At 43.0% G+C, this 12,286-nt stretch overlaps 1 protein-coding gene across 1 annotated transcript in view; it reads right to left on the reverse strand.

Annotated features, from left to right (window-relative positions):
• CPXM2 (carboxypeptidase X, M14 family member 2) overlaps positions 1–12,286 on the reverse strand; it is a 597,080-nt gene that overhangs the window by 6,259 nt on the left and 578,535 nt on the right. The window contains exon 13 of the mRNA XM_069612029.1: positions 6,447–6,546. Coding sequence (XP_069468130.1) covers positions 6,447–6,546 — 100 coding nt within the window. The remainder of the gene's footprint in view (positions 1–6,446; positions 6,547–12,286) is intronic.

The raw sequence follows: 12,286 nt of genomic DNA on the forward strand, positions 1-12,286 counted from the left end.
GAAATTAAACATACACAACTCTACATGGGTGATTTTGCTTTTGAACATAGAGCATTTTGAGTTGTTTTAAATCTAAACTTTATCAAGAAATGCTAATGCTCATGACCTGGTAATGTTCAAAAGTATTGGTTAATTGTGACATGAAGGGGTTCGCGAAACAAGAGGTTTGAACTGTTTATTTGGCCTGTGTTCCCTGTACATGAGACAACAGTTACCATCAAAGAAAAGTGCATTTAGTATCGAAGCTTTGTTTTGTGCCAGATAGAAGGTGGCGTGTGTAATCATTTAGTTCAAATATTCAAGGAACCTAATATTTAGTAAATATGTATTCGTTCTGTACCTCGGCCTGATTCTTCACTCATTGCGGCACAGGGGAGGGACTTACGTAGCTTCATATGAGTCATAGACAGGGCTAGTTTGAACAAAATCAAAATTACAGATGTATTGTGTGTCACCTTACTTGGGGGTGGGGGAACTCTCCATGTTAAGAGTGGTGTCCCAATATATCGCTACATGATATAACATTCCAGCATGCAATGAGACATTTCTTCTTTTACATTGAGCTTGCAGTCAGGCCCTGAATGTATGTATGTTTCTGTGTATGTGTTACGGGGCATCCCTTGTGAATGATTGAGAGGTGTGCGTGTGTGTGTATGAGTATGTAGAAAACATGTTCTTTCTAGCTGTATGCAGTGCACACAGTCAAGAAGAACATGTTTTCTTACTATGGCTTTGCTTTTTTTTCTGGGTGTCTATAATAAAGCAAACATGATAAAGTGCAAATACACGGCTATGCTGGCATATTTTGGTGCAGCCAGTCTAGCTATGATTTTACTGTGGCATTGCATTTTTTACTGGACAAAAATTGTAAAGCAAGAATTATGTATCTAGACTGGCCTACATTTTGCAGCCAGTTTGGAAAGGTGTTCTTATTATGGTGTGATGTTTTTAATGGCAAAGCCAATAGTAGTGAAGAGGAGGAGCCAAGTACCTCTACCGGAAGTTCCGCCCCTATTCTGCCTATATGTTGGCAGCCAGAGATTGCAACATGCGCAATACCGGTAGGAGTGCCAATACCATGAAAAATCCTTGAAACAAGGTATCCATTGAGAAAACCCTATATATATCCATGAAGTAAATATTATCTTCTGAAGGAAGTTCAGAATAAGTCTAAAAAAGAATTAAAGAAAGAACTGGTGACGTCACATGAAGTAGAGGTGATGCACACAGACGAGAAATAAATGAAGTAAGGATATAGAACCCTGATGAGGAAGTAAGGAAGTATGTAACATTTCACCCCTGAGATGAAGACTGCATGTGCGGAGAGGCACATAAGAAAATATTGTACAATTGTACAGACGCAATAAAGCAAGTAGACGAAGTAATCATAAGGCTGGCTATGTAATGAATAGATTGCGGTGAGGCGCCAATGTATATACATAGGAATATATTGAATCTGGGGGTTCTTGCAAACGCACTTTAGCAAACTTGGACCCCGTGAATGGAAGAATTGGAAGTGTGGTGCAGCAGAATAATAGCTGACGGAGAAGGAAGATTTGAGAAAGGCTTGTCTGGCTCAGTGTCAAGAGTCAGGGCCGACAAGAGCCTTGTCATGTACTGGAGAAGATACAAAAACGTGAGAAGCGAGCTCAGCTCCTGTTTGAGGTGTAATGAAAACTATTGAGGGTGCCAAGATGTCTTCATTTAATGGTATTAAAATACAACGAGAGCTTGAAAATGTGGTCTCCATTCACATGATCGGATGAGAAAAAACTTTGTGTCGAGCTATACCGAGCCCAGAAGATAAGCGCATGCTTCACTCCCTTTTATTTTCAGGAGCAGTGAGCCTATGCAAGGCCAAGTTCAAAGGGTTTAATTGAATGGCAGACAGCAGGAGTGATGATAGATGTTGGGCTAATTGTGTGGGGAGGCATGGCAAGGCCAAACCCCCCAGCACCTGGAGTCCCAGTTGCGCGCTGCTAGCATGTGGAATCTTCCAGAAGGCTACAAGTGTGCCAACCAATTATAGAGGGCCACGTATTAAGGAGCTATATCGTTTGATAAGCCAATAGCATGTTATATATTCATTGACACGGAAGATGACGTGCACTTGGGATGGGCTTAGTTGCCCACCTGCCCTTAGAGATCCAATCACGTCCCTGTAGCCCATAGAAAGTATATGTAGATGTTCCCGTTGAACAACCATAATCTAGAGCCGGTGTTCTTATTTTGCAAGGTATCCTGACGTCACTTATGACGAATATTTAGTATAAAGTCAATGTTTTTAATTAATTATATTGAGATAAGTCTGTGTGGTGTCTGTTGATGTCCGTTGTACTCACTGTTTTGAAGACTTGTTATTAAAACAGCTTGAGCTTTTGCCAACTTCCTGAGTCGGTCTGATTATTGATGTATGAGTAAGATCTGTATCCCCAACCATCGCGGATACTGTTACCTCGTCTAAAAGCATCCGTTCTCCGGGTTCAGTAGTATGTTCTTGTATGGGAATACTGCCATTTATTGGTGCAACCTTCATGGAAATGTGTAGCCACATCCAGGGTAAAATTGTGTTTTATACTGAAATCTATTGGGGGTGGAGGGCATCATGAAAATAGGTTGGGTAATGCTCCTGTGCACTGTTGGTGACTTTCATCAATTGGATTAATATGTGAGTTACTCTACAAAACCGATTCTGAGCGGTCTGGCTTTTTACCCTATTTTTCACACATTATTGAACAATACATTCTCTGGGGGAGTAACCCCACTGAAACCCCCCCCCCTTGGTTGGTTCAGGCTTCCTCGCTACGATCAATCGCTCTCTCAGATTGGTGGGAAATATTGGCACTCCACCAATGGAAACAATTCAACAGCCTCCACTGGTCATCTTTCCTATTTGATTTAAGAAAAATGTCAGCATGGCAATTAAATAATTTCACTTTTTTTTAATCTTGTTGCCATTTTAACAAATACCAAAATCATTTAAAATGAAATAATAATAATGGAATTTCCGCTTTGGTTTATATTTATATACTCATAACCCTTGATAATATCTAATTTTTCTTTTTCTAAATTTTATTTTCCTTGTGTTATGATTTTATACCATGTTTTAATTATTTTAATTGTTTGATATGTATATGTGGCTGATATGTATGAATTTTGTAATATGTTGAAAGGTCTTGATATATCATGACCAAATCAACAAATAAAAAAATAATGTTGATAAGCTGCCAGCTGACTCCATATAGGGTTACTAGTCTTTCCATCCAATTTAGTTCATTTAATAGATTTTCTATTAAATTTTTTCCCAAAACATTTTTTTTTCATCTAATGTGGTTTAATACAATTTTCCATCGAAAACCTGTATAATGATTTCTTTTTAATGTATTTTTTTTTATTGGGGTCCCCCAAGCCCCTGTTTTTCGCCCTTTAAAAAACCCATTCCCAAATAATAATGTTTTTATTAAATTGGGGGGTCCCCCCAATTCCCAATTGTCCAAATGTAACCGTTTTACCATTTTCAATGAAATATTTTTTAGATGGAAATATTTTCAATTAACATTTTTCGATGGGAAATCTTTCGATGGAAAATCTTTCAATGAAAAGACTGTAACCCTCCATACACACCATTCAAGTCTTAAAGACTGCTCTGGCCACTTATATCACACCATATACAAATGTGGACAATGAGAAACACGTGTTTCATACAACCACACAGCAGAAAGGTAAGGCTGTGAATGCCTTTGTAATGAGGTTACGCATCAAACTAAAACACTGTGGGCCTCATTACGACCCTGGCGGAGTGGGTTTACGCCAGCGTTATTCGCGGCGGACCCGTCCGCCCTACTACGAGTTCCCGTAGCGCCATGGAACGTTTTCCGCCTGGTTTTTCCGGGCGGAGAAATCCATGGCGCTACGGGACCTTGATGTTAATTACGCCACCGTATTTTGCGGTGGCGCAATTAACGCCTTCCCCACTCCCATTATACCCTATGGGGCAAAAATGGGAATGGGGAAGGGTAAAATGGGGAATGGGGATTTACCGCCCCGCCAAGGTCGGCATGGGGCGGAAAATCCGCCAACCTCCATGGCGCTATCGGCAGCTTTCCGCCGTGCTCCGCGGTGCATTTAGCACCGCGATTTCCGCCAGGGTCGTAATGAGGCCCCGTGACTTTAATAACTACACTGACACAGAGGCTTTGCGATCTCTGATAATTGCGGGGTGTGAATCCCAAAACTTCAGGATAAAGCTACAACACAAATCCAGGATGCTAGAGGAGATAGTGATGTTAGCAAGAGCAGAACTAGCGGTGGAGTCACAAGTGGGAGCCGTGGGAAACCCAAAGGGCTCGCAAGTGCACCCAGAGATGATACAAAAACTGATGGGGGCACAAAGGACCCAAGGTGAGGCCTTTTGCTACAGATGTGGGTACAAATTCCCCCATGATGATGGCACATGTCCTGCGACAGGACAGAGGTGCTCAGCGTGTGGGGGGGGCACTTCAAATCAGTGTGTCAGATGTCCAGAAGCCCGAGGAAAGGTGACAATGAAGAAATCAAAAAGAAAAGATGATTTTCCTGCATAATAATGACCAGTGGCGGGTGGTGAATTCTTTTCATTGGAGGAGTGTAACATACGTGGAAGACGATGTCATGATAGCAAAGGACTTGAAACATTATACCGACACCCGGCCCCGGAGGAGGGCTAAGGAGTCCTCACTGACGCCTGGAGAAACAGCACAGAACAAGCAAGCACACTGCCACGTTTCACGAGGACGCATTGATCCTCACAGGAAAGAAGGGTTCCATGATCACTGCATAGGGAGACCAGCATCAGGTGACGCAGAACTTGTCACACTTCAAAAAGGTGTCTGTGACTGCCCAGCCATGGAGGAGCAGACCTCGTGACCTAGAGCTGATCTATTCCTTGGATGAGTCGTTTCATGGTGACGACGAGGACTCTGATGACGCTGCACATCGGCGCCTGGAGCCCAGTAGACTTATGGAAGGAATGGGGTCATGAGAGACAGTTGGCAGTTAAATTGGGGGGAGTTATAGCATCGGGGAAAGCTGGAAATTATAGTTACGGATGGAGGCGGGACCTCGGGAGTGGGTTGGGAAGTGACGTAGCAGAAACACAGCAAAGAGTTAGTTGGAAGCTGTTGGGGAATAGAGCAGGTTGCGCCTGTTACCCTCTGCCCGCGTCTAATTCAGGGAGACGCTGTGCAGAGTCCCCAAGTCCCGGCTCCCCCGTTGGACTTCACACAGATGTTCACATCTGGGAGGTGTGAGAGCCCTCGGGACAGGAGCGCAAATATGTGTGTTTACTGTCACCTTGAATTGCTCCAGCACCACACCACTTGAGTACACGTTCTCCCTTGCACGGTCTGGTGCTCCCACTTTTACTAGTGGCGAAAAGCGCTAAACATGCAAAAAGGTTTTTTTTTTTTTTTTGGAACAAATCCTGCAAGAACATGCTTCTTTTTGCTGCTGCTATATCTGCTCTACGGCATTAGCAGGGCGTTTGATAGGACATTTGCAATATGATGGCAGCACCTGGACATATGATGCAATGACTTGGGGCTGCACTTGGCAAACAATGGCAGCATCTGGACGTGTGGGGCTCTACTTTACATATGGCAGCTATGCACCATGGCATTATTGGGAATGTGAGGCTTCACTTGGAATACAGTGGCCGCACCTGGGCATAGGGTAAATATGCCACCAGGCACGTGACAGCAGGATCTGAATATACCGGTCTACTAGGCACATATGCTGATTATGCTACGTGTACAATAACAACATGTGGGCATTCCAGGCTGCACTTGGCATATGATGGCAGCACCAGGACATGAAAAGGCATATCTGACATAAAATGATCAGGCACAGGGGTACTCACAGCACTTGTGAACTATTGCCATTTCTTTGCCCAGTTATTCACACCATTTGATGTAGAGAGATCTGCCATCCCCCCACTTACTCACAAGGAATTCACATGGCAGTGGCTGGCAAATGCACCCGGCAATGTGTTTGTAAATGATGGAAAATGGAGTAAGTGCTGCATGTGAGAGGATATGAAGATGCAGGTATGAATTACAGGCTGTGACGTAAGGCGTGAATTACAGGCAGTGACGTAAGACGTGAATTACAGGCTGTGACATAACACGTGCGTGAATTACAGGCTGTGACGTAAGGCGTGAATTACAGGCTGTGACGTAAGACGTGAATTAAAGGCCGTGACGTAAAACGTGAATTACAGGCTGTGACATAACACGTGCGTGAATTACAGGCTGTGACGTAAGGCGTGAATTACAGGCTGTGACGTAAGACGTGAATTACAGGCCGTGACCTAATAGGCAATGGGGCTGTTTTTCTATCTTTTTCATTCGTGAAGGCACAACACAATTCTCTGGTATTACACAATGTTATTTCGTATTTGTTATTGTTACCCGTGCGGATGTCGTGGTTCACACCTTCCACGGAAATGATGGCTTTCGGAATCGGTCTTCCCTGCATGTCCTTCACAGTCCCTTTGATGCCCCTGTGAACCTGCAACCAAAGAAAAGCCATTATTGTCCACAGAAGAAAGTGGGGGGATGCCAGCAAGCCACCCCAGACCCCTGGATGCAGAGAAGGCACATTCTAGATCAACGACCTTATAACTCGCCCTGTTGCTGCATTACTGCCTGCCATTCCAGAGTGCTAACATCAACAGCCTCCCTATAGTAAGACTGAGGGCCATCCCAGAACCCTGAGGCAAAGCAAGACGGAGGGCTAGTCTAGAACCCTAAGACATAGCAAGACTGGGGGTCATTCTAGAACACAAAGACAAAGCAAGACTACGGGCCATTCTAGAACCCTAAGACACAGTAAGACTGAGGGCCATCCCAGAACCCTGCGGCATAGCAAGACTGAGGACCATTCCAGAACCCAAAGACATAGTAAGACTGAGGGCCTTCCCAGAACCCTGCGGCAAAGCAAGACGGAGGGCTAGTCTAGAACCCCAAGACATAGCAAGACTGGGGGCCATTCTAGAACCCTAAGACACAGTAAGACTGAGGGCCATCCCAGAACCCTGCCGGATAGCAAGACTGAGGGCCATTCTAGAACTCAAAGACAAAGCAAGACTACGGGCCATTCTAGAACCCTAAGACACAGTAAGACTGAGAGCCATCCCAGAAACTTGAGGCAAAGCAAGACAGAGGGCTAGTCTAGCACCCTAAGACATAGCAAGACTGAGGGCCATTCTAGAACCCTAAGACACAGTAAGACTGAGGGCCATTCTAGAACCCAAAGACAAGGCAAGACTGAGGGCCATTCTAGAACCCTAAGACACAGCAACAGTGAGGACCATTTTAGAACCCTAAGACACAGCAACACTGAGGACCATTCTAGAGGGGGTAGATCTCTGTCTTCGGCTGGGGCCTCCCTCTGGAATAGCCTCCCTGCCACTCTAAAACTTGAGGAGAACCATCTCCAGTTCCGGAAGCACCCCAAGACCTTCCTCTTTTCTTCTGCCTTCCCTCCCCCTCTCCCCTGCTGATCTGTTCTCTCTTGGCACCATGCACCTGGCCACCCTCTGTCCTCCGGGCCCAGGTACCTGCTCACCCTGCCATCCCCCTGCACTGCCTCCAGGCAACCCCTTGCACTGGGGTCTGTATCTGTACCCATACAGCCCCCCTTTTTCTTCCTGCACTATCAGACCTACCCTGACTGCTGCCTTAAACCTAGCACTTGCAAATTGCTGGCTGCACTACCACTGTTTGTTGCCTTTATTATTTATTTATTGTTATTTATCTGTTTTCCTCTGCTTTGCACTTTCCACTTCTCCCACTTCCATGCACATTTCCCCTCCCCCTCTCCCATGCACTTGCACATTCTCAATGTCACTGGGACTAGAAAGATCGCTGTTTTGTTCTCCCCTGTTCCCCTCCATTGCCTTGTCGCGCTCTGAAACACTTGTTTACGAGCACGATAGAAATAAAATATCATATCATAACCCTAAGACAAAGCAAGACAGAGAGCCATTCTAGAACCCGAAGACACTGCAAGACGGAGTGCCATTCTAGAACCCAAAGTCATAGCAAAACTGAGGGCCATTCTAGAACCCTAAGACAAAGCAAGACTGAGGGTAATTATAGAACCCTAAGACACAGCAACACTGAGTGCCATTCTAGAACGCAAAGACAAAGCAAGACTGAAGGCCATTCTAGAACTCAAAGACACAGCAAGGCTGAAGGCCATTGTAGAACCCAAAGGCAATGAAATACAGAGTGCCATTCTAGAACCCCAAGGGAATCAAAGACTGAGGGTCATTCTAGAACCCTAAGACACAGCAACACTGAGTGCCATTCTAGAACCCAAAGGCAATGAAATACAGAGGGCCATTCTAGAACCCTAAGTCACAGCAACACTGAGTGCCATTTTAGAACCCAAAGGCAATGAAATACAGAGTGCCATTCTAGAACCCAAAGGCAATGAAATACAGAGGGCCATTCTAGAACCCCAAGGGAATCAAAGACTGTGGGTCATTCTAGAACCCTAAGACATAACAAGTAGTAGTAGTAGTAGTTTACTATTTATAATGCGCAGTTATACTCAGGGGTATCAGGGCGCAGCATGTACAAGAATATGCGAAACTTGGTTACAAGGTGTAAAAGTACGAATTGGAACCAGACTGATTGCCATTCTAGAACCATAAACACAAAGAAAGAATGAGAGTCATTCTTGAACCATAAAAATAAAGCAGGAGTGAGAGCCATTATAAAACCAAATATTGAGAGTGTAACGAAATGCCTACTACTCTTCAGGAGTAGAGGGCTGAGTAGTGGCTAAACGCCTACTCAGCCCCACACTACTACAGGACCAGAAGTGATCCCAATCATAAAGGTAAAACAGGCAGTTTGCCTTTTGTGGTAATGTGGCCGAGGGTGTCTTTACTCTCAAGAGGGGTGTGAAGGGATAATACTAGCAATCCTCTCAGCCATAGTGCAAAGACTCTAAAAGAACAGAATGTCCAATGAAGGTTTTATAAAATATATATCCCTAAATTAAACAATTTAAAATGCAAGAAATGAATGAAGAACTCTAACAAACCCCCACTAGTTCAGAGAAGACAGATAATGCAAAACCAGTATACAGTAGCAATCTGGGCACTTAAATCAGTCATGAACAGGGACACAATTGCAGAAATGTTGCTGTTTGAAGGATATGTCTTTAAAAAAAGACAAAGTTGGGGTCTTAAAAGTCATGTTCGTCCCAAAAGTGGACCAGTACCTTATTTGTGACGTTGGGGGCCTGCAAAGAATTGAGCAAGAGTTCTAGGAGCTTCCTGGCAGGGTGATTTGGTGTTGGGTTGGTGAGCTGGTCAACTGGATCCAATGCGTGGTGCGGTCTGAACATCAACTCCAAGTGGCTTGAAGAAGCATGGGACAGGCAGTGGATGTCTGTGTCAGCATAACTCACAAACGAGTCACCAAAAAGTACTAACAAAAATCAGACCTCTGCTCAATCAGAAAAACAGCACCACAAGGCAGAGCTACAATACTCTCTCGACTAGACTATGGCAACTCTCTGCTCTTAGGCGCAAACAACAAATGCCTGAAGCAATGCCAGGTGATTCAGAACAATGCCATTAGGACAATCACAGGCAAGTCTAGAAGGGAACACATTTTTTTTTTATTTTTTTTTTATTTTTTAATTTTTTGTTTTTGATGCTTACGCATCGTTACAAATTTAGATCACATTCAAATTTACAATAAAACTTTTTACAGCAAATTTACTTCTATTTTAAGATAAATAAATAAAACATAGTTACTAGACAGCAAGACTTAGAAACATAACGAATATGTACGCGTTCACTTTTGGAAGATATTCATACTGCACAAACAGCTTCTCCGACCGGAGTTTTCACAGTTATACAGACTACATAGTTCATAACAAAGAGCTAGTAAAAACATTCAATTAGACGAGCAGTTATTCATGAACAAGCCTTTCCGCAGTCTAAAAGATATATACATTAGCAAAAATTTCAATGCAATATATCAGTTTTTATGAGTGTGCGGTCTCTATCTGTTGAGAGATTGCTGCATCAATGATTTTTATCAGGCGTACCGTTGCCAAAATTATTGCTTTTGAAGTGCCCCACATACAGCGCGTCCAAATTAAATCTCTTCCAAGTTGGGTATTACAGGGATTAAAGGCAGAAATGATTCTCTGTCTATCTGCTTCAAAAAATGGACAAATCATAAAGAGATGTTTTAAAGTTTCACTATATTCTCCAAGTTTACAAAATCTGCAAGTAGTATCAGCAGAGATGTGTTCGTTGTGGGACCAAAATTGAGTTCTTGATTTAGTGTGAATAAGGTCAAATCGAAATCGCATGTAGATTTCCCGGGTCTCAGCACTAGGACACAGCATAAGATAGGATAGACGTGGAACCTGTGCGTGTCTATAGGATGCATATTCCATATATGATACATGTTGAGATATTTGTAGACAAGTTGCTGCCCAATCGTTATTGAAAAGCCGTTTATAGGCAATATTTAATTTGATCTCTAAATCTTCGGCAGGAAGATTAATCCCAGCTAGAATGTTAAATATTCGCTGTTGAAAGTGTGTAATCGATCTAGGCTGCGATTCTCTCAACATGATGTGGAAATCTTCATAAAGCGAGTTTTCTAGAGGGAAGTTCATTTTGAGATAAAGTTTCAAGAGACGCCACTGATGTCGAGAGGCCAAAGAGTTTAGGCCTAATTCATGGCGTACAAGTGCATTTGGCAAAGAAGTAGGAAGATGAAGAGTCACTTTCCACAGTTTTGCTTGTATTTTGTTTAAGAAGACCGACAAATCCACCAAGCATATATCCAGACCATATAGTAAAGTGGCCTCTACCTTTTTGGAATAGAACTCAAACAGGGGCGCCAAAGTAAATTTACAATATTTACGATAAATTATGCGCGTTTGATTTTGCAACGGCAAGATTTTTTCAACAATTGCTCTTTTCCAAAAACTGGCGGAAACATTATTTGCCAGGTTGTAACCAAGATAAGTCACTTGATTAACAACTTGAAGGTATCTGGAATCGAGTTGCCACTTAAATTTACGAATTTTTTTTTTTGAGCATAATATGAGAATATTTGATTTAGCAGCGTTGATGGAGAGATTATTTTCTTTGCAAAAGGAGGAAAAGGTATCTAGTTTGCTCTGGAGCCCCGAATGTGTGCTATCGAATAAAAGTACATCATCAGCATAGGCAAGCCAAGATAGTTGAAGCTTGCCAATGCGGACCGAATTAGATTTAGAGAAATCCCAGATACCCTTAATGTCCGTCAGGTATAAGTTGAATAGGACAGCTGCAAGATTGCAGCCCTGCTTGACACCAGTAGCTGTGGGAATAGATGGGGTCAGAAGGCCATTGCTTGCAATCCGTACCCGGAAAGAGGTATTATGATGTAAAAGAGCAATAAGTGCCACTAAATCAGGGGGGAAGTCGAGCAGCAACATTTTAGCCCATAGTCTGCAGGTTCATGGGATTTAGCAATCAAATGTGCAAGAATAGTGGCATTTAATTGGGTCCCCATGTGTTTTCTGAAACCTGTCTGTACTTTATTAAGTAACTTCCTTTCTAAGATAAATTTTTCAATATCTTTTAGCAGCAATAAGGCGAAGATCTTTGCAGCCACATCAATGAGCACAATTGGCCTAAAGTTAAGTGGATTATTTAGGGGTCCTGATTTGTGCAAGGGAATAATAATAGAGCAAGTCCAGGATGGAGGAATGCTTTTTGATTTAAATATACTTTGAATTGCCTTCAAGAGTACATTGGCCCAGAATAATGGATCATCTTTTATCACACAAGGGGGTACACCATCCGGGCCCGCACACCTAGAAGATTTTAGCTTTGAGATTGCTAGAAGAATATCATCTATATCCCATGGACAAGTCGCGGGTATATATTTAGTTAGGTCTAGTAAGTTTACTTTATGAAAGCGCATAGGCAAGGAATATTTGTGCTCAAAGAAGTTAAACCAAGAGATACCGTCAATTGCTGATTCCATATGAGGATGGTCCGAATTGGACGAGGCTCTAAGAATTTTCCAAATATCCCTGGTGTTTTTTTTGCAGATTAGGCGAATCATGTTTTGATTGTCAATTAGATGAGAGTTAGCACGAGCCGATTTAAGGGAACACATTACAAGCGACAAAAGAGAATTGCACTGGCTGGCCATTGAGGAGAGACTTACGTTCAAGTCCCTCACTTTGGTCCATCGATGCCTATATGGAAAAG

This window comes from Ambystoma mexicanum, chromosome 8 (assembly GCF_040938575.1).
Source record: "Ambystoma mexicanum isolate Mex_15411 chromosome 8, UKY_AmexF1_1, whole genome shotgun sequence".
NCBI lineage: Eukaryota > Metazoa > Chordata > Amphibia > Caudata > Ambystomatidae > Ambystoma > Ambystoma mexicanum.